The sequence below is a fragment of the Rhinatrema bivittatum genome, chromosome 8 (genome assembly GCF_901001135.1).
Source record: "Rhinatrema bivittatum chromosome 8, aRhiBiv1.1, whole genome shotgun sequence".
In the NCBI taxonomy this organism is placed as follows: Eukaryota; Metazoa; Chordata; class Amphibia; order Gymnophiona; family Rhinatrematidae; genus Rhinatrema; species Rhinatrema bivittatum.
Genome location: NC_042622.1, coordinates 267,430,667 through 267,450,794, shown reverse-complemented (window position 1 = coordinate 267,450,794; position 20,128 = coordinate 267,430,667). Strand labels below are relative to the sequence as shown.

General features: G+C 43.0%; 1 protein-coding gene across 1 annotated transcript in view; it reads right to left on the bottom strand.

The window, feature by feature from the left end:
- LONP1 (lon peptidase 1, mitochondrial) overlaps positions 1-20,128 on the bottom strand; it is a 132,430-nt gene that overhangs the window by 32,684 nt on the left and 79,618 nt on the right. Inside the window, exons 11-12 of the mRNA XM_029614947.1 lie at positions 19,508-19,595; positions 19,130-19,252 (exon numbers count right to left, since the gene is read on the bottom strand). Of these exons, the coding sequence (XP_029470807.1) occupies positions 19,130-19,252; positions 19,508-19,595 (211 nt within the window). The remainder of the gene's footprint in view (positions 1-19,129; positions 19,253-19,507; positions 19,596-20,128) is intronic.

Below are 20,128 nucleotides of genomic sequence, written 5' to 3'. Positions count from 1 at the left end.
TACGAGAAGTTGACAGCAGGTCTAGAAACGGGAGAATCCAGCAATCCAGAATCAGCTGAAATGCCTCATTTGATAGCGCTCATTCTCCTGGATCCATACCTTCCTGGCTGAGAAAGTCTGTTCTTGCAGTGTCTTTTCCTGCTATATGCGAGGCTGAGATCATCTGGAGATGTAGTTTGTCTCATTCCATAAGTTGATCTATCTCCTGTGACACTTGTTGGCTCTTGGTTCCACCCTACAGATTTATGTAAGCTACAGTCGTTGTGTTGTCTGACATTATCTGGACTGCTCAACCCCGCAGCCTGTCGCTGAACTGCAAACATGCCAGCCAGTCTGTCTTGGCTTCCAAACGATTGATTTCCAGAGAGACTCTTCTGCATCCCAGCGCCCTTGTGTTCTCAGCTCCTGACAGTGAGCTCCCTGACCATGGAATAGACTTAGTTTTTGGGTACTTGCCAGGTTCTTATGGCCTGGATTGGCCACTGTTGGAAACAGGATGCTGGGCTTGATGGACCCTTGGTCTGACCCAGTATGGCATTTTCTTATGTTCTTATCTGTCATCAGTACTAGCCAGTTTGGTGACGCTAAGGAAATTCCCTTCCTTAAAATATCTGGCTGTAGTCACCACTGCAGTTGGGAGGAGACCTCCATTGGCAGATGAAGCCAAACCAAATAGTCCAGATACTGCGGGTTCCACCAAGACAATAGGGCATGCTGAAGAGGATGTATATGCACTGTCACCCATGCTACCACTTCTAGGGTTGCCACCATTAAACCAAGTACCTGCAGGTAGGACCATACTGTTGGGCACAGAGTGTTCATCAATAGACCTACATGTGCCATCAACTTCTGAATATGAGCTTCCGGCAGGAAAACCTTGCCCTCCATGTTGAACCGAACCCCAACTTATTCCAACAACTGAGCAGGCTGAAGACTGCTCTTAGCCAGGTTCACCACCCAGCCAAGCTCCTGTAACAGGGAAATCAACTTGTGGATTACCAAGCGGCTCTCTTCCAGCGACTTAGCTAACAGCAGCCAGTCGCCTCTCTCAATTCTGCTGCAACTACCACCACTACTTTGGAAAAGGTCCTGGAGGCGGTGGCCAGACTAAAAGGCAGTGCCAAAAATTAATAATGGAACCCCAGAACTGCAGAAAGCGTTGATGCTAGTCAAATGGGAATGTGAAGATATGCTTCAGACAGGTCCAAAGAGATCAGAAATTCCCCCGACTGCATGGCCATCATCACCAAGCACAAGGTCTCCATTTGAAAATGCGTCACCCACAGATGACAGTTGACACCTTTGAGATCCAGGATGGGACAAAAAGATCCCTCGTTCTTGGGTACAATGAAATAAATTGAATATTGCGCTGTATTTTCTTGAGACAGGGGTACTGGAATCATAGCCCTCAGACTGAGGAGCCTTACCAATGTATCCTCCACTGCCTGCTTCTTCTGCAGGGAGTGGCAAGGAGAGACCATGAACATGTCCCGAGGAATCCTGGAAAACTCCAGCTCATATCCTTCTCGTGTCACCTCCAGGACCGATTGATCTGATGTGATCTTGATTCACCTCTGATAGAAGAGAGACGTCCTACCCATCTCCTGTGCCTGGTCGGCAAACCTTTATTGGGAGGCTCGGGAGGATCCACTTCCCGAGCCCACGCTCCCTTCTGGACTGTCTGGGACGAAAGGACTGAGACCTACCAAAAGGCTGAGTCTTCTGAAAGGTCACTCTTCCATAGGGTCGAAAACGCTTGGATCCCCTAGCATGACCTCTCATGCTAAAGGAGTGTGGTGTCTGCTTCTTATCCTCAGGTAAATCGAGGAACTGGTGATTTGCCCCACTTACTGGCCAGTTTTTCCAACTTGCTCCTAAACAAGAGAGAGCCTTTAAAGAGCAATTTCATGAGATTAGTCTTGGAGGTCGCATTGGCCGACCAATTTGTCAGCCATAACCGACGCTTGGCCGCTATTATTGAAGCCACCCCTTTGGCTGAGGTGCAGACCAAATCGCAGCCTGCATCTACCAAGAAGGCAGCCGCTGGCTCCATAACTGCCCTGGAACTCACCCTAAAGTCATCAATCTCTTGAGAGAGAAGTAAACAAGAGCGAGCAACCAAGGAACAACAAGAAGCTATTTGAAAAGTCACTGCCACTGCTTCAAATGCCTGCTTAAGGATAGTTTCAATCCTTCTATTGTGTGCATCTTTCAATACCGCTCCCTCCCTCTACGGGGATAGTTGCCCGCTTGGAGACTGCACAGGCAAGTGCATCCACCTTCGGAAAATGCAAACGTTCTCTCACCACCGGATCCAGAGGGTACAAGCCTTCCAAAACCCAACCTCCTTTGAAATTAGCCTCTGAGGTGTCCCACTCAAGATCAATCAATTCTTGAATGGCCTCCACCACAGTGGGGGGGGAGGGGGAAGAGGCTTTACGCAGAGAAACCAAAACTGGATTTTTCTTTGGCTTAGACATGGAATCTGCCCTAGGTACTCCCAGCATTTTCAAGGTCTGTAAAATCAGGGACGGCAGTTCATCTCTACAGAAGAACCGTAGCATAGTCCTATACTATTTTAATCCTGGAGGAATTTCAGCATCTTCAAGAGAGTCAGGATTGGTGTCATCATCTGTGCCATCCTGAACTCTATCAGGCAGCCCCACTGCCATTCTAGGAGTTCTCCGGCACTTAATAGTAGGTCCCGGCAAGATTTGCACCTGTGATTCTGCCCTGGAAGCACTGGATGGGTCCGAGAACTGCGCCTGAAGAAAGGATTGCAATCCCTGGAAAAACTCTATCCATGAAAATGTAGAATTATCCAGATCAAGAGGTACATGAGGCGAACTCACTGAACTGCATTCCCCAGTTAGGGGAGTTCCAAAATCAGGTGCCCCACCTGACATCTTTACCCAGACCTACGTCCGACTGGGAAGAACCAGGCTTAGTGAAATCAGAGGAAGATAATTCTCCCTAAGCCTCTAAACAGCACTGGCACAAGTCAGCAGGCACTCCTGGTTGAGATGCCCGAATATGACAGGCAGCGCAAACAGAAAGGCGCTTAGGTTTCTACGTTATAGGCGCCATTAGACCGGCACCATGCTGATCAGTGGCTGCAGGCATGCGTCTAGCTGCCTTTTTTTTTTTTTTTTTAAAGGACATCCAAAAAATTCTAGGTGTCCAAAAATTAGGCATCCCTAGTGATAGGCGCCGTAAAAAACTTAAGCATACAGTAACATTCAACTTGTTCACACAGGTAAGCGGACGACCACATAAGGCACCGCTTAATTTGAATGCACAGACCACTAGGCCTGCCTAACCGTCCAAAAACTGGGCGCAAAATTTGGATGCATATCCAGTCGCACACACTGAACAGACAATCCTGTAGACGGCAGCCTAAAGAAAGCACGTGGAACGCTGTTGAGGCCCACCATGTGGCGCGCCGTGAAAATGCCTCAGAGCGGGGCCTAGCCTATTAAGGCTGCTCAACCCGCCAGGCTGCCTACTTCCCTCGACCTCCCATGGAGCGGGATGAACGTCGGAACAGCGCGCTGAGCACGGAGACCAGGGGAAGGAGGAAGCCCTACAACAAAAAACCCTCCTCCTCTGTCTCTCTATATTTTTTTTTTTCAAAACTTACCTGAGCTCAGCCTTACCTGGCTGAGTACAGAGACTATTTCCAGTTGCAGGGGGAGAGGGCATGTGTCTTCACCGCCGCACTCGGCTTCAGGCACCCGCTGCCTTTCAGCTGCTTAACAGCTAAGTCCACGTCAGTTGAAAAACCAGCTACCGGTCCAAGGTACTCATTTGAGGGACCACAGAAATCACCTCAGGAATTCTCAAATGGGGGATGACCTTTTGGTAACACTGCAGCAGAGAGGGGTGAATTTAATTTTCCTTATTTCTCCTTTTTCAAACTGAAGCAATCCCCAGTAGGGAGATGCATGTCAGACTACAACCAACACGGACTGAACTTCACAATCTGAGTAAACAAATAAGCATGGGGGTAGCTTGCTTATTACGGTGGTTACTACCCTAAACCATTTAAGCCTGATACATCACTTTGAATGCATACACAGCATTGCTCTCTGCTTCAATGGCAGGGGGAAATGTGGAAAAGAGGATTTGCATTCAGACAACAACCAACAAGGCATTGATCTGTGCAGTCTCGATAAATAAGCATCGAGGTAACTTGCTTGATGCGGCAGTTACTACCCTTAAAACATAAACCTTATGCTTACCTTTGATACAACTCCAACATTACTCTCTGCATCAATGGCAGGGGAGGGCAGGAAATTTGAATCAAACAGTTACCAACAAGGGCCCTGAACTTGGTGCTCGGTGAAACAGATAAGTATGGGAAAATAAGTGTGGGAGCTTGCTGGGCAGACTGGATGGGCCGATTGGTCTTTTTCTGCCGTCATTTCATTTCTATATATGTCCACAATCTGTTGGAGACAAAGAATACTGGCAGGCTGATGTCACTGCAGGGGTATATATATTTGTGATGTCAGTCTCCATTTGCTGGTACAGGTGCATAACCCACTTGTTCTGCATTCATCTGACTGAACGCTATGAAAACTTGTTGGGTTTTTTTTTTTTTTTTTTTACTCAGCACACAATCAAACTGTGGAATCTGTCGCCAGATGATGTGGTCAAGGCCACCAGCATCGTGGGATTTAAAAGAGGTTTGGACAGGTTTCTGGAGAAAAAGTCCATTAAAAAACATTGGCCAGACAGGCTAAAGAAAACTACTTCTATTCCAGGAAGCGAATAAAAAGAAATAGGTCTACTTCATGGTATCTGCTGGGTACTTGTAACCAAGACTGGATACTGTCAGAGACAGGATGCTAGGTTTTATGGACTGGGGTGACTCAGTATGGCATTTGTTATGTTTGATGCAATGGTTCATGGTTTTAACCCCATTCTGCACCTAGTGGAATGGTTCAGTTCTAAGGAATGGAGATCCCGGGAATAGTAAAAGGAGTTAAACCCTGAATTTGTTGGCCAGGTAGGGAATTCGGAATTCTAGCTCAAGTGACTTACTCCGGAGCTTAGTAAGAGAGAGAATGTGCTTCACTGACCATGCCTATGCATGCCACACGTTCACGCGGGAGCTTTTTTGGGCTGGGCTTCAATTTGAATTTCTAAGGTACAACTCCAAGGGGAGGCAAGCAGGTTTCATGAGGACTGACATCCTGCAGTCCTCTGAGAACACCTGTTACAGGTAAGCCACTCACTTTCTCCCAGGACAAGTAATAGGTCAGTCCTTACAAATGGGAAATCCCTAGCTAGAGACTGCCCTGAATGAAAAAAAAAAGGGGGAAAACAAGTATTTTTTGCTGGCAACTGGCCTTTTTCTATTTTATACTTATCGTACAAGGGGCAGCTTATACGATATTATGGAACACAATGCCACTCGAAATAAGACTAATGAGAGATTTAAAACTCTTCAAAAAAAAGTTTAAAAACATGGCTCTTCAAAAAAGCTTTTCAAAGTGAGAGTGGAGAGTAAGGAATACTAAAGAAAAAGAACTCTGACACACAGCTAAAAGCCACCAAACAGCAGATATCCTTGCTTTATTATTTTTTCTCATACCTAAGTATTAATTTAAGAGAGTAAAGTATATCTTATCTATGGATATTCTATTAATCATATAACTGGAATTTCCAATCCACGATCCATATAGCGTATATTATTTGATTCATGTAACCGAAAACTTATTGGCACCTACTAATTAATTTATTAACCAAACCAAACTTATTTATGTGCCTATCTGTAAACCGTTGTGATGGTATACCACTAAACGACGGTATAGAAAAGTTTTTAAATAAATAAATAAATGCATCACTTTGCACTTGTCTACATTAAATTTCATTTGCATGACCAGTCTCCCAGTTTTGCAAGGTTCTCTTGCAATTTCTCACAGTCCTCTTGTGATTTGACAATTTTGAATAATTTTTTATAATCAGCAAATTTGATTACCTCACTTGTTGTTCCCATTTCCAGCTCATTTATAAATATATTAAAAGGCATTGGTCCTAGAACAGATCCCTGGGGCTCTCCACTATTCACCTTTTTCCACTGGGAAAGTTTACCACTTAGCCCTACTCTCTGTTTCCTGTCTTTTAACCAGTTGGCAATCCACAATAAGACACTGCCACTTATCCCATGACTTTCTAATTTCCTAAGAAGTCTCTCATGAGGGACTTTGTCATTTGCTTTCTGGAAATCCAGATAGACTATATCAACTGGCTCACCTTTATCCACAAATTTATTTACACTCTCAAAAAAAATGTAGCAAATTTGTGAGGCAAGACTTCCCTTGGCTAAGTCCATGTTGGCTTTGTCCTATTAAACTACGCTTATCTATACGTTCAGCAATTTTGTTCTTTATAATAATTTCTACCATTTTACCAGGCACAGACCTCAGACTCACTAGTCTGTAATTTCCTGGATCACCCCTTGATCTCTTTTGAAAAATTGGTGTTACATTGGAAATCTTCCAGTCTTCAGGTACCATAGATGATATTTATAGTTTACGAATTTCCAAAAGCAGGTCCAAAATTTCATTTCACTGTTCTTTCAGCGCTCTGGGATATATACCAGATGCTTCAGAATGCTGCGGCCAGAATTCTGACAAACTCCAACCGAGGAGACCACATCACACCCATACTCAGGAATCTCCATTGGCTCCCTATCAGCTTCAGAATCCTCCGTAAGTCCCTCACCATTATTCACAAAACCATACACTATCAGCACTCACTAGACCTACATATCCCCTTACGCTTACACACGTCCAAAAGACCTATTCGAGATGCCTAGAAAGGAATCCTCCACGCCCCTTTGACAAAATCCACCTTTCGTATAATCCACCAGGGAATGCATCTTCTCCACAGCGGGGCCTTCCATCTGGAACACCATGCCTCCAGACCTCAGACAGGAATCCTGCCTGTTGACCTTCAGGAAAAAACTCAAGACCTGGCTGTTCCATCAAGCCTTCTCATAATCTTATACGCTTCCTCATATTCCCCCCCCCCCCCAAAGGCCCCGGGACTGGAAAGTCCCATTCCGACCCTTGTTTAAATCCCTCTCCAGTACTTTTGTTGTTTACCTTGTTTTTATTTACCTCTGTTTCTACGCTGCTCTTAAGTTATCCCCCCCCCCCAGTTCCTTCTCCCTGTTATTATGTAATTTCAGACCTACTGTTCATATGTAAACCGGTATGATGTCCCTACGAATACCAGTATATAAAAGCCGTTAAATAAATAAATAAATAAATACTGTCACATCTCCACTCCATGGACACCCTTCCTTCCTCTACATAAGCTCTTTTGTATTTAGTTAGATTTATTTATTTATTTATTTTAAGTTTTTCTATACCGGCATTCGCGATGAATATCACATCATGTCGGTTTACAATTAACAAGTGGATAGGGAACAATAGGCAAAAAATAACATTGATCTTAGTAATAATAATAATAATAATAATAGTAGTAAAAAACATTAAAACAAGAGAAGGCTAAGGAATGCAGTCACAATAAATCAAGGGAGTCATAACTTGGATCAGAGAAAAGAAGCAGGGGTTTAAATCTAGAGAACAAATATGCCAGATAATGTTCTTATAGCATTGATGAATTGTCCTTATGAGGTAGGGCTATTAATTACCCTGACAAAGGTCGGGTCTGAGCGACTAGTTAATAATGGACTAGATTCAGTTTATTTCAGGAAAGGCTTTCATGAATAGCCACGTTTTAAGTTTTTTCCTAAATGTAGGAAGGCAGGGTTCCTGTCGCAAGTCTGGTGGAATGGAGTTCCACAGAGTTGGTCCTGCAGTGGAGAAAGCCCTGTCTCTGGCGGATATGTGCTTCATAGATTTGGAGTGTGGTACTTGTAGTGTTTCTCTATAGGACTCTCTGATTGGTCTTTTGGACGTGAATTTTTTGAGAGGAATTTGAAGGTTGAGCTGGGAGTGTTGATGTATAGCTTTGTAAATAGTGGTTATGGACTTATATATGATTCTATAGTGAACTGGCAGCCAATGCAGGTCTTTGAGGATTGGTGATATGTGGTCTCTTCTCCGTGTGTTAGTTAATATTCTCGCAGCCGTGTTTTGGACCATCTGAAGGGGTTTAGTGTGAGATGAGGGAAGTCCTAATAGCAGAGAGTTGCAGTAATCTAGTTTAGCAAATATTATTGATTGTAGAATAGTTCTGTAGTCATGAAAATGGAAGCGTGGTCTTATTCTTTTTAAGACTTGGAGTTTATAGAAGCAGTCCTTAGTAGTTTGATTTATGAATGCTTTTAGGTTTAACCTGTTATCCATGACAGCTCCCAAGTTTCTTACTTGTGGGGTTTGTAAATTGGGTGGAGGATTTGTGTCCATGTTGCTATTTTCAGATGAAATTAAGAGGAGTTCGCTTTTTGAAGAGTTTAGCATTAGATTAAGGTTTGAGAGGAGTCCATCAATTTTTTGAAGACAAGTTTCCCAAAATTCTAGAGTTTTGGTGTAGGATTCTTTGACGGGGATGACTATCTGGACATCATCTGCATACAGAAAGTGTTTAAGGTTTAAGTTAGTTAGCAGTTGGCAAAGAGGGAGCAGGTAAATATTAAAGAGCGTTGGTGAAAGGGAGGAGCCCTGTGGCACTCCCGTAGATGAAAAGTAGTGTTGAGATTCTTTGTTGTGAATTTTGACTTTGTATTTTCTGTTCCCTAAGAACGATTTGAACCATGATAGTGCTGTTCCTGTTATTCCGATGTTTGCTAATTGAATTAATAGGGTGGAGTGGTTAACCGTATCAAAGGCAGCTGAGAGGTCCAGGAGGATCAGTAAATAAGTGTGACCTTTATCCAGGCCCATGATGAGGTAGTCGGTCAGGAAAAGTAGTAGTGATTCAGTGCTTAAAGCTTTTCTGAAGCCATATTGAGATGGGAACAGAATTTTATGTTCCTCGAGGTAGTCTGAGAGTCTGGAGTTAACTAATTTTTCCATTACCTTAGCTATGAAAGGGAGATTGGATATAGGACGGAAATTGGTAGGATCATTAGGATTTAAGTTGGGTTTTTTTAAGAGCGGTTTGATGGATGCAATTTTCAGGTCGTCCGGGTGGATTCCTTGTGCTAGGGAACAGTTAATAATGTCTGTCAGAGCATTGGAGATTGTGTCTGGTATTAGCAAGAGAAGTTTGGATGGGATGTGGTCTAAAGGGTGAGATGAAGGTTTCATTTTCTTCAGTGTAGAGAGTATCTCAGAAGTAGTGATGGGTTCAATGGATTGTAGAGAAATGTCTTTGTTGTGGTGGAAGTATGTTTTGGATGGCGTTGAAGTATTGGTTCTCAGCTGTGTTATTAGGTTGGAGATTTTGTTGCTAAAGAAGAGGGCTAACTCCTCTGCTTTTTCTTGTGCTAGGTTGGCAGGGATCTCAGGAGTCATGGTTTGTGTTAAATTAGATACATAGGCAAAGAGGGCTTTGGAATCAAAGATAATATGGTGGATCTTCTGTGCAAAGAAGTCCCTTTTTGTTTTTAATGTAGTGCTTTTGTATTGGTGTAGTGCGAGTTTGTAGGCAGCGAGGGATGTCTGTGTTGGTGCTTTCCGCCATTTGCTTTCCTTCTGTCGGAGGGAGTGTTTCAGTTTTTGGAGTTCTTCTTTGAACCAAGGTTGTCTTTTGGAGGAGTTGTATTCAAGTTTTTTTGTTGCCAGAGGACAGAGATTGTTGGCTGCTGTTTCTGTTATCGTGGACCAAGAGTGGAGGGCTGAGTTGGGTGAAGAGATGTCTATGAGTGGGAGTTTTGGGCTAAGATGATTTGAGTGGGAGTTTTGGGCTAAGATGATTAATAATTAAATAAATAAATTTCTCTTTTCTTTTTACTGTTAATGTTATAATACCCCAGTTCTCTGTAAACCGATGTGATATGATACTTTTTCATGAATATCGATATATAAGAGGTAAATAAAATAAATAAATAAATATACCATTTGGTCCAGGTGATTTGCTACTCTTTAGTTTGTCAATTTGCCCTAGTACATCTTCCAGGTTCACTGAGATTTGTTTCAGATCCTCTGAATCATCACCTTTGAATATCATTTCTGGCATGGGTATATTTCTTACATCTTCCTCAGTGAATACTGAAGCAAAGAATTCATTTAGTCTCTCTGCTATGGCTTTGTCATCCTTAAGTGCTCCTTTTATACCTTGATCATCTAATGGTCCAACTGACTCCCATGCAGGCTTTTTACCTCAAATGTACCTGAAAAAGTTTTTATTATGAGCTTTTCTTTCCATGGTAAGCTTCTTTTCAAATTGTCTCTTTGCTTATCAATGCTTTGTATCTGACTTGCCAGTGCTTATGCTGTTTCTTGTTTTCTTCATTCGGATCCTTTTTCCATTTCTTGAAAGATATTCTTTTTGATATTATAGCCTCTCTCACCTCATCTTTCAAACATGCTGGTCGTCATTTAGCTTTCTTTCCACCTTTTCTAATGCATGGAATACATCTGTTCTGAGCTTCCAATATGGTACTTTTAAACATCATCCATGCCTGAGCTAAACTCTTAACCTTTGCAGTTGCTCCTTTCAGTTTTTTCTAACCATTTTCCTCATTTTATCATAGTCACCTTTTTTTTTTAAAGTTAAATGCTGTCGTAGTAGATTTCTTTTTTTGCACTCCCTCCAGTTATTAAGTCAAATTTGATGTGATCACTATTGCCAAGTGGCTCCACACATACTTCCCTGGTTTTCTCTCAGCTTCAACCGCGACTTTGATATTAGCAGTACTGGAGGATATGCACATAGACATCCTCTTCCCCAATTCAGGGTAACTGTGTCCAAGGCTAGTTTGTACTGTGCCCGTTTTATGGAATAGAAAACCTGCTCAGAGGGGATGCAAACAGATCCACTGCCCTGAGAACTATCTCTTGAGAGATGGTCCAGCCATATAGTTGGACAGCTTCCTGACGCAGGAGGTATGATTCTGTGCCTCCCTGCTTGTTGATATAATACACCTCAACCTGATTGCTCATTTGAACTAGGACTACTTTTTGTTGGCCAGCTGATCTCTGAAAAACTTTAGCATGTTTTGGATTGCTCTCAGCTCCAGGAAGTTTATATGTTGAAGCTTTTCCTGAGCAGAACAAAGACCCTGGATGCAGAGCCCCTCTACATGAACTCCCCATCTTAGGCTGGACATATTCATGGTAACAACAATTTGAACAGGAGAAATTCGGAAGAGTATACCTCTATTCAGACTGGAATTGTCAAACCACCAGAACAAGGAAGTCCTTGAGCGGTTGTGTGATATGGATGCTGTCTCAGAGATCCTGGGTTGCCTGCAGCCACTGAGACATGGGGGTCCATTGGGATCTTCTCATGTGGAGACGTGCCAAGGGAGTAATATGCATGGATGACCCCACAAGGCCCAACGTCCTCTACAAGACATGCTGATGTCTGCTGACATTTGAATCCTTTCCATGGGGGCTGTCAAGGCAATAGCCCTCTGCTGTGGAAGAAAGTCTTTGGCATGAGTCGTGTCTAACAGAGCACTGATAAATTCCAATTGAGATGATGGGCTTAAGTGGGATTTGGGGTAGTTGAGAACTAGTAACTCCAGTACACAGATAGTCTTGTGCATCAATTCTGTGGCACCCGCCTGTGATGTACTCTTGACCAGCCAATTGTCCAAGTAGGGATACCCATGAAACTCCAGCTTGCATAGCTGTGCAGTCACTACAGCAAGGCATTTGGTAAAGATACGCCGGGTTGTTGCTAAGCCAAAGGGCAGTATGCGATACTGTAGATGATGGCTCCCCACCACAAATATGAGATATTTCCTGAGATGTAGAATATTTCTTGTGATGGGGAATATCTGTGTGTGTTTGTGTGTAAGCATTGTTGAGATAGAGAAAGCATAGCCAGACCCCTCTTTGAAGAAAGGGAATTAAGGTGCCCAGGAAAAGCATCTTTAACTTTTTTATTTATTTAAGGGTTTTTATATACCGCGGCACGTTAGGAAACATCACCTCGGTTTACAATGAACATTAACTTAGCAAAAGCTTTACAATCCAAAACAAATAAATAAGGGTACATAGCTCATAACATTAAAAACTATAAAATAAAATAAAATAGGAGAGGATAAAATGAACTAAGGGTACCTAGCTGATAACATTAAACTCGAAAATAAATAATATGAAATAAATTCAAATGAAGCGCATTTGGTCAGAGGATGAAAATTAAGAGTACAAATAATTACATACTGGGTAAAATAATACATGAAATGTAGATTATTTATGGTTCAGAAAAAATTGATAAATCAGTTACAATATTAAGAGAGCTGCAAGTATATAGGTCAAAGGGAGTGCTAAACGTAATTGAAAGTAACTGCATGGCGTGAGTAGAATAAGTGGTATAATTAGCCTATTAAATATTATTGTCTGAAGGGAAGTGTTCATAAATTGTAGGCTTGTTTAAACATCAGGGTTTTCAGGTTCTGCTTAAACTTCTTGTGGCAGGGTTCTTGACGCAGATCTGTGGGCATTTTGTTCCATATGTTGATTCCAGCTATCGTGAATGATCTTTTTCTTGTGGAAACATATTTTGTATTTTTGAGCGTAGGAAAGGAGAGTTTAGCCTGGTGCATTTTTCTTATTGGTCTGTCTGATGTATGGACTGTAAACATATCAGAGAACCAGTGCATATCTTGGTTATGTAATGACTTGTGTATAAGGGTAAGCACTTTGAATAATATCCTTGAAGCGATTGGAAGCCAGTGTAGGAATTGTAGCACTGGTGTGATATGTTCGTGGCGGTGCATGTTAGTAAGCAAGCGTGCAGCCGCATTTTGTAGCATCTGTAGTGGTTGAAGTGAGTTATTTGGGAGACCTAGTAGTATGGAGTTGCAGTAGTTCAATTTAGATAATATAGTAGCCTGTAGTACAGTCCGGAAGTCATGTGGGTGTAGAAGGGGTTTGATCCTTTTCAAAGTATGAAGTTTGTAGAAACCATTTTTGATGGTGGAAGTGATAAATTTTTTTTAAAGTAAAATGTTTGTCAATTATAACCCCAAGGCTGCGGACTTGTTGTATAATGTGATGGTCAGAAAGAGATTGTTGAGAGGGGTAAGCATGGGTGTTGTTTTGTGGCGAAATGATGAGAAGCTCTGTTTTGTTGGTATTTATAGCCAATGAATTTTCAGTTAGAAGATTTTCTATTTCCGCTAGTGCGGTATTCCAGGTTTTGAGAGCATTGGGTAGGGAGTCATTGATAGGGATTAGGATCTGCACATCATCTGCATAAATGAAGTGCTGGAGACCCAGTTTCGTCAACAGTCGACAGAGTGGAGTGAGGTATATATTGAAAAGAGTTGAAGACAGACAGGATCCTTGGGGTACTCCTTGTAGCAGACTTTTAGGTTTGGATTCGTGTTGGCCAATTCTAACACTGTATTTCCTGCCATTCAGAAAAGATTTGAGCCAACATAGTGCAGTGCCAGTGATGCCGAATTGTGAGAGGCGAGTTAAGATGATGTTGTGGTTGACTGTATGAAATGCCGAGGAAATGTCTAGCAGGGCAAGTATATAAGAGTGACCGGTGTCTAATGCTTTTAGAATTGAGTCAGAAAGTGATAGGAGAAGAGTTTCAGTACTATGGTACTTACGGAATCAATAATCTTGGTAATTGATTTTCATCTAGGTATTCAGTGAGTTGCCTGTTGATGACTTTCTCTAAAATTTTGGATAGGAAAGGTAGGTTCGAGACTGGGCGAAAGTTTGCTGATTCCGTTGGGTCCAGATCTGGTTTCTTCAGTGTTGGTTTTATTATGGCATGTTTGAGTTGAGCAGGTACGATTCCAGAGGTGATCGATTTGTTAAGAATCTTGGTTATGGGTACTGCAATTGTTGGACGAATGGCTAGGAGTGTTTTTGTTGGCATGATGTCAAACAGGTGCGTTGCTGGTTTAGTTTTTTTGAGTATACCTTCAATTTCTAGAGTCGTTGTGGTTTCGAAATTTGTAAGGGACGTTGAGCAGAGACTGTGTAGCATTTGGTTGTGTGTAGGAGGTCTATGTGTAGGGGAAATAGGGGTTGTGGTAGTGCTTGTATAGAAGTTAGGAGGGGGTGAAGTAGAGATGCGATTCATAATAGCATTAATTTTGTCATGAAAGAAAGTAGCTAGTATTTCCGTTTGTGTCTTTATAAACTTCCGTTTGTGTCTTTATAAGCTTGTTCAAAGCCCTTAGTGGACAAAACTCTCCTGTTTTCTTGGGAATCATGAAATACGACGAGTAAAATCCCCAACCTCTTTGTCCTGATGGAACAGGATAGACTATTCTGGTCTCTGAGGGAGAAAAGCTCCTTTTAAAGCATATTCCTGATGCAGCAAGTGACTCCCATCTTAGGTTCGGGGGCTGATTTGGTGGGATGCCCAGTAGATTCATAAGAACATAAAATATGCCATACTGGGTCAGACCAAGTGTCCATCAAGCCCAGTATCCTGTTTCCAATCCAAGTCACAAGTACTTGGCAAGTTACTATTGCTTATTAATTATCGTAATAGCAGTTTATGGATTTTTCCCCTAGGAACTTATCCAAACCTTTTTTAAACCCAGTTATATAACTGCTGTAACCACATCCTCTGGCAATGAATTCCAGAGCTTAACTATGTGCTGAGTGAAAAAGAATTTTTTTCAATCTGTTTTAAATGAGCTACTTGCTAACTTCATGGAGTGCCCCCTAGTCCTTCTATTATCTGAGAGAGTAAATAACTGATTTACATTAACTTGTTCAAATCCTTTCATGATTTTATAGACTTCTATCATATCCTCCCCTCAGTCGTCTCTTCTCCAAATTGAACAGCCCTAACTTCTTTTGCCTTTCCTCAAAGGGCAGCCGTTCCGTGCCCATTATCATTTTGGTCGTCCTTCTCTGCACTTTCTCCAATGCAGCTATATCCTTTTTGAGATGCGGTCACTAGAATTACACACAGTATTCAAGGTGCAGACTCACCATGGAGCGATACAGAGGCACTAGGACATCCTTCGTTTTATTTGCCATTTCCTTCCTAATAATTCTTAAAATTTTGTTTGCTAGTTTGATCGCCATAGCACACCGGGCTGACGATTTCAATGTATCATTCACTATGAAACCTAGATCTCTTTCCTGGGTGGTAACTCCTATGATAGAATCTAACACTGTGTAAGTACAGCAAGGGTAATTTTTCCCTATTTGCATCACCTTGCACTTATCCACATTAAATTTCATCTGCCATTTGGAATCCCAATCTTCCATTCTCGCAAGATCCTCCTGCAATTCATCACAATCCACTTGAGATTTAAGTACTGATTTAACCTCCGCCGCCGACGGCCTGAAGTGAGTGGCTGCAATGCCGCCGAAGAGGGAGAAGGCTGCCACTAGCAATCGAAACCAGGGTGGGGAGTGAGCTGAAGGCACTCCTCCCCCCCTCGCAGTGAAAGGAAGACCACCCTCTGGTCCCTCCGTCAGTCCGCCCACCATCTGGCACCTGCCCACGTCCACCGCCGACGGCCTGAAGTGAGCAGCTGCAACGTTTTGGCCAGGTGGACGGTAGTATACCCCTATCACTATACTCTTCCTCATCAGACAAGGGATTTCTACCCATAAAGATTCAATTGTGCATTTAATCTCATGCAGGATCTTTAACCTGTTGGACGCTATGCCAACCCAGACATAAATCTCCATCAAGATGCTCCTCTCTGTCATAGCGAAATAATTTGTACCCCAGTATAGCACTATCCCATTGGATATCCTCTTTCCACCATGTCTCTGAGATACCAATTAAGTCCATTCATCATTTACTGCTATACACTAATTCTCATAAGAACATGCCGTACTGGGTCAGACCAAGAGTCCATCAAGCCCAGCATCCTGTTTCTGCCATAAGAACCTGGCAAGTACCCAAAAACTAAGTCTATTCCATGCTACCGTTGCTAATAATAGCAGTGGCTATTTTCTAAGTCAACTTAATTAATAGCAGGTAATGGACTTCTTCTCCAAGAATTTATCCAATCTTTTTTAAAACACAGCTATACTAACTGCACTAACCACATCCTCTGGCAACAAATTCCAGAGTTTAATTGTGCGTTGAGTAAAAAAGAACTTACTTCTTAGACTTCTGGCATTAGCATACAAACATTTCAATTTGTATATTCTTCTTATGATGCCAAGGACCCATTGGTCTGAAGTTATACTGAGCCAACATTTTAGGTAAAACCTCAGCCTGCCTCTGACCGAAAGGTCCTCTGGCACGGGAACTGGGATACAGGCTAAGCTTTCTGTGATCCAGTCAAAAAACCATCCTGGGAGTTGACTGGGCTGCTGACTATGGCTTAGTGGCCCACTGCTGACTTAGATGGGCACATGAGACCTGTTGTAATCAGGACCAAGGGGGGCAGAGTGTAATACTTCCTTGGTTGGAAAAGTGCCCTCTCTGTCCCCAGCCTCAGATACCTTCTAGAAGTTGAAGGCAGATTTGGAGCAATAAACGGAGAGTTGCTGCAGCACTGCATAGTGTTCATGGCTCTGTTTCACCGCAGTTTTCACCTCATCTCCAAAGGGATTCACTCCAGAACATGGTATGTCCATGAGTTTTTCCTGGACCTCTAATCAGAAGTCTGAGGCCTACAGCCAGGCAAGTCTGCTGGCACCAATCCCCATGGCAAACACTCAATGCTGCCTCAAAGACATCAGAGATTGAGTAGACTATGTATTTTCCATACTCCATTTCCTTGTCAATGCCTAGAGAGCATCTTGTTGCTTCTGAAGAGGCTGCTCTAACTATTCCCTGCTGGTAAGAGCTTTGCAGGCATTCAACGTAACTCCTTGAAAGACATTTCTCCCAAGAGTGTACATAGTCCGAGACTTCTTCCCCAGGGGCTCAGAGGAACGAGTCTTCTGCCACTGGCTCTCTTGAGAATGGATTCGACCATCACTGATTGGTGTGGTAGCTGTCTAGCTTTGAATCCGGGAGCCTTCTGGATGAGGTAAACCACATCCATTTTTCTGTTAACGGGAGCTACAGAGAGGGAAGTTCTCCCACATCCTCATCTGCAGGTCCTGAATTTCATGGATTGATACTGCCATGACCTCCTTAGAAGGTTCCACAAACTGGAGGATGTTCCACATCTTGGTTCTAGTCTCATCCTCCATTTATAAATTAAAGGGAATGACCTCTGTCATTCTCTGGCTAGAACCTGTAAAGGAGAGGTCCATATCTTTGGGGAGGAGAGGGATCAGAAGGAAGACCCATTTACACTTCTTCTTCAGAGGGTTCGTCTGATCCATAACTGTACCCCCATGAATACTCAGAATCTGAGAACCGTGATCTGTCAGGGTGAGGATTCCCGTGGTGCCCATCACACAGGTCTCAGAGAAAGGGACACTTGGCCATTTTGGCCTGAACTCCCAGGAACTCAGACGCCCTGAGGAAGCTTCCTCCCTGATGGGCTGGAGATCACCAATGGAGTGGCAGGAATTGGCATTAGTTTTCACATTGGCATATGTGTTGGTGCCTGGCCAAGCAGTGGCTCTAAGATGGTTTGCGCTGGTCCTAGTGAACTTGATGCCAAGGCACTGAGGCCTTGCAATGCCTTCTCCAAGGCCTGCTGAATCTTATAGTCTAACCTTTCCTCAAAAACAGTTGATGCCAGCACTGACTGGAAGGCAGGGGGGGTGGCTATGTCCAACTTGGAACCAAGAGGTGTATCAGTGGCAGACACTAGGACCAGAAGAGACTGGTGCAAATCCTGGGTCTTTTGACAAGATGAGTTCTCCTCTCCATGGGACCACTTAGGGGAGTTCTTGGCAGTGACTGGACTGTCCCTGCTCTCAGCATTACACATCTATGCAGTCCAATCCAGATGCTTCTTTGGCTTCCCATGATGCCGATGTTGAAGAGGGAGAACCCCTCGCCATCTTCGATTGAGAAGAGTTAGAAGTTGGCATGTCCCTGGATTCCCTATCAGCCCTCGGCATCAAGGGAATCAACGACTTCCCTGATGCTGTTTTCTCCACCAATGTAGCTCCCTCAGTGTCGATGCTGCTGGATCGGCTTCCAATGCCCGAAGTGCTTCTCCGTTAGTTCCATTCAACATCACAGTCATTTTGGGGTCATGGTCACACATTCCTGACAATTCTGGGCATCACATGCTATCCCCAAGCAAAGGACACATCTATCATAAGGATCAGTGATAGACATGACTCTGGAGCACTGGAAGCATCGCTGGAAACTGCTAGAAATGCTTGACCGAAAAATAAGGAAAGCAAAATCAAACTCTATGGCGGTGGCAATCTATGCCCAGTGGGCACTGAAAGCATACTAACCCAGCACCAACATGACAGCGAAAACTTAAAAATACTTGAAAAACCTACCTAAAGAAAATTATCAGGTTAGAAGACAGGAACAATACTACAGAGTCTGTGACGAACGATCCTGCTTTCAAAAACTGTGAATAGAGGTCTAAAACAGGGGAAGCGAGGCAAACTGCGACCGGAGGCTCCAAAAAAAAAAAAAAAGACTTAAGGGGCCCCTACATGGATGTGCGGTAGGTTAGCGTGCATGGGCATGCTCAGTGAGACACAGGTAAAGTTCTAGGGGCCAATATTTAAAAGACCATCTAAATGGTTTAGCTGCTATTTTAGATGGCTTAGCCACATAACTTTTATCTGGCTAGAATTCAGCCAGTTAAGGTGGGGGCATTCCTGGGGTGGGCAGTAAGCGTTCCGGGGAGAAGCGGAGTTAGCTGGTTAGGTTAACTGGCAAACCCCGATATTCAAAGTTAACTGGTTAACTTATCCGGATAACTCGGGCCGCATTGTAGGACAGGTTCTAAAGTCAGCCGGATATATCTATCCAGCTAACTTTTAAGATATCTGGGTATATTCAGCAGCGCCACTGAATATCTCGGCTAAGTTAGCCGGATAAGTATATCTGCCTACTTAACTAGCCGCTGAGTGGCTGAATATTGGCCTCCTAGAAACTTTAACATAAAAGTTCTGTGCCAGGATCCATCGGATGATGTCACTCTTGTGTGAGGACTGCCATCTTGTTTGTCCTCAGAGAATTCACAGATAGCACAAAAAACAGCTGAAAATACCTTGGACAGATCAACAGGAACATCGAGGTAGTGGTCCAAGAAGTTTGAGTTCTGCTCTGGATCCAGCAGTTCCAGCAGGGCAGAGGATGGGTCACCCTGGTATCCCCGGCCAATTTTATCCACCTGCAACCCAACAGCAAGATGTAAATGAATCTCGTGGGATAACAGCCTAGTCACTCGGACATTTACCAAGTTTGAGAAAGTACAGGGACAAGCCCAGGGATTGACAGATTATGGAGGCTCTCTCTTCATATACTGGAGAACAGAGGGACAGTCCAAGTCCCAGGGCACAGACTATTATAAGCTTTCCTGTATACAGGTTCCCATCTCTACTGGCACTACAGAAGGGAAAGAAGTAGAAAGTAAATCTGATGTTACCTCATCAATCAAGATGAGTGGGTTTTCTGTCTTTGTCTTTTTTAAGCACTGGATTATTTTTCCCGGCATTGCTCCCACATAGGTCCTCCTGCATCAACAGAGACCAGAGACAGAGTTGGCAGACAGAGAGAAAAAAAAGTCTGTTCACAGCATATTTCTTTATGAATATTTCTACACAGAGAGACATGGGGGTCTGCGCACAGTGTACATTACTGTCTTTCCGGGACCTGAAGAGTTATTCTACTCTTTAGTGAAAGCCCTCATTCGGCCTCTTCTCCTGAGGAGAACCCCAAGCCCGGCTTCTGGAGAGATGGTTCAAAAATCAAACAAAAAAGCCCAATATACCTCGGAAATATCAATCAATCACTAATCATCAAAAAAAAACCCAGTAGAGAATTTTTAGCTTTTAGTAGGTAAAGTTTGTAGGACCTTCATGACCACAGCTTGAAAATGTCAGCAAGCTGTATAGACCTCTGGCCCAACTTTATTATAATTTATTATCAGACTCACTCTGAATAGTTTTTTATATTTTTATCTTTTTGTAAAAAGTCATGAAAGGCCTGGGACAGGTAGATCACACGATATTCTTCACCCAAGTATGAGAACAAAGAATATTAAATA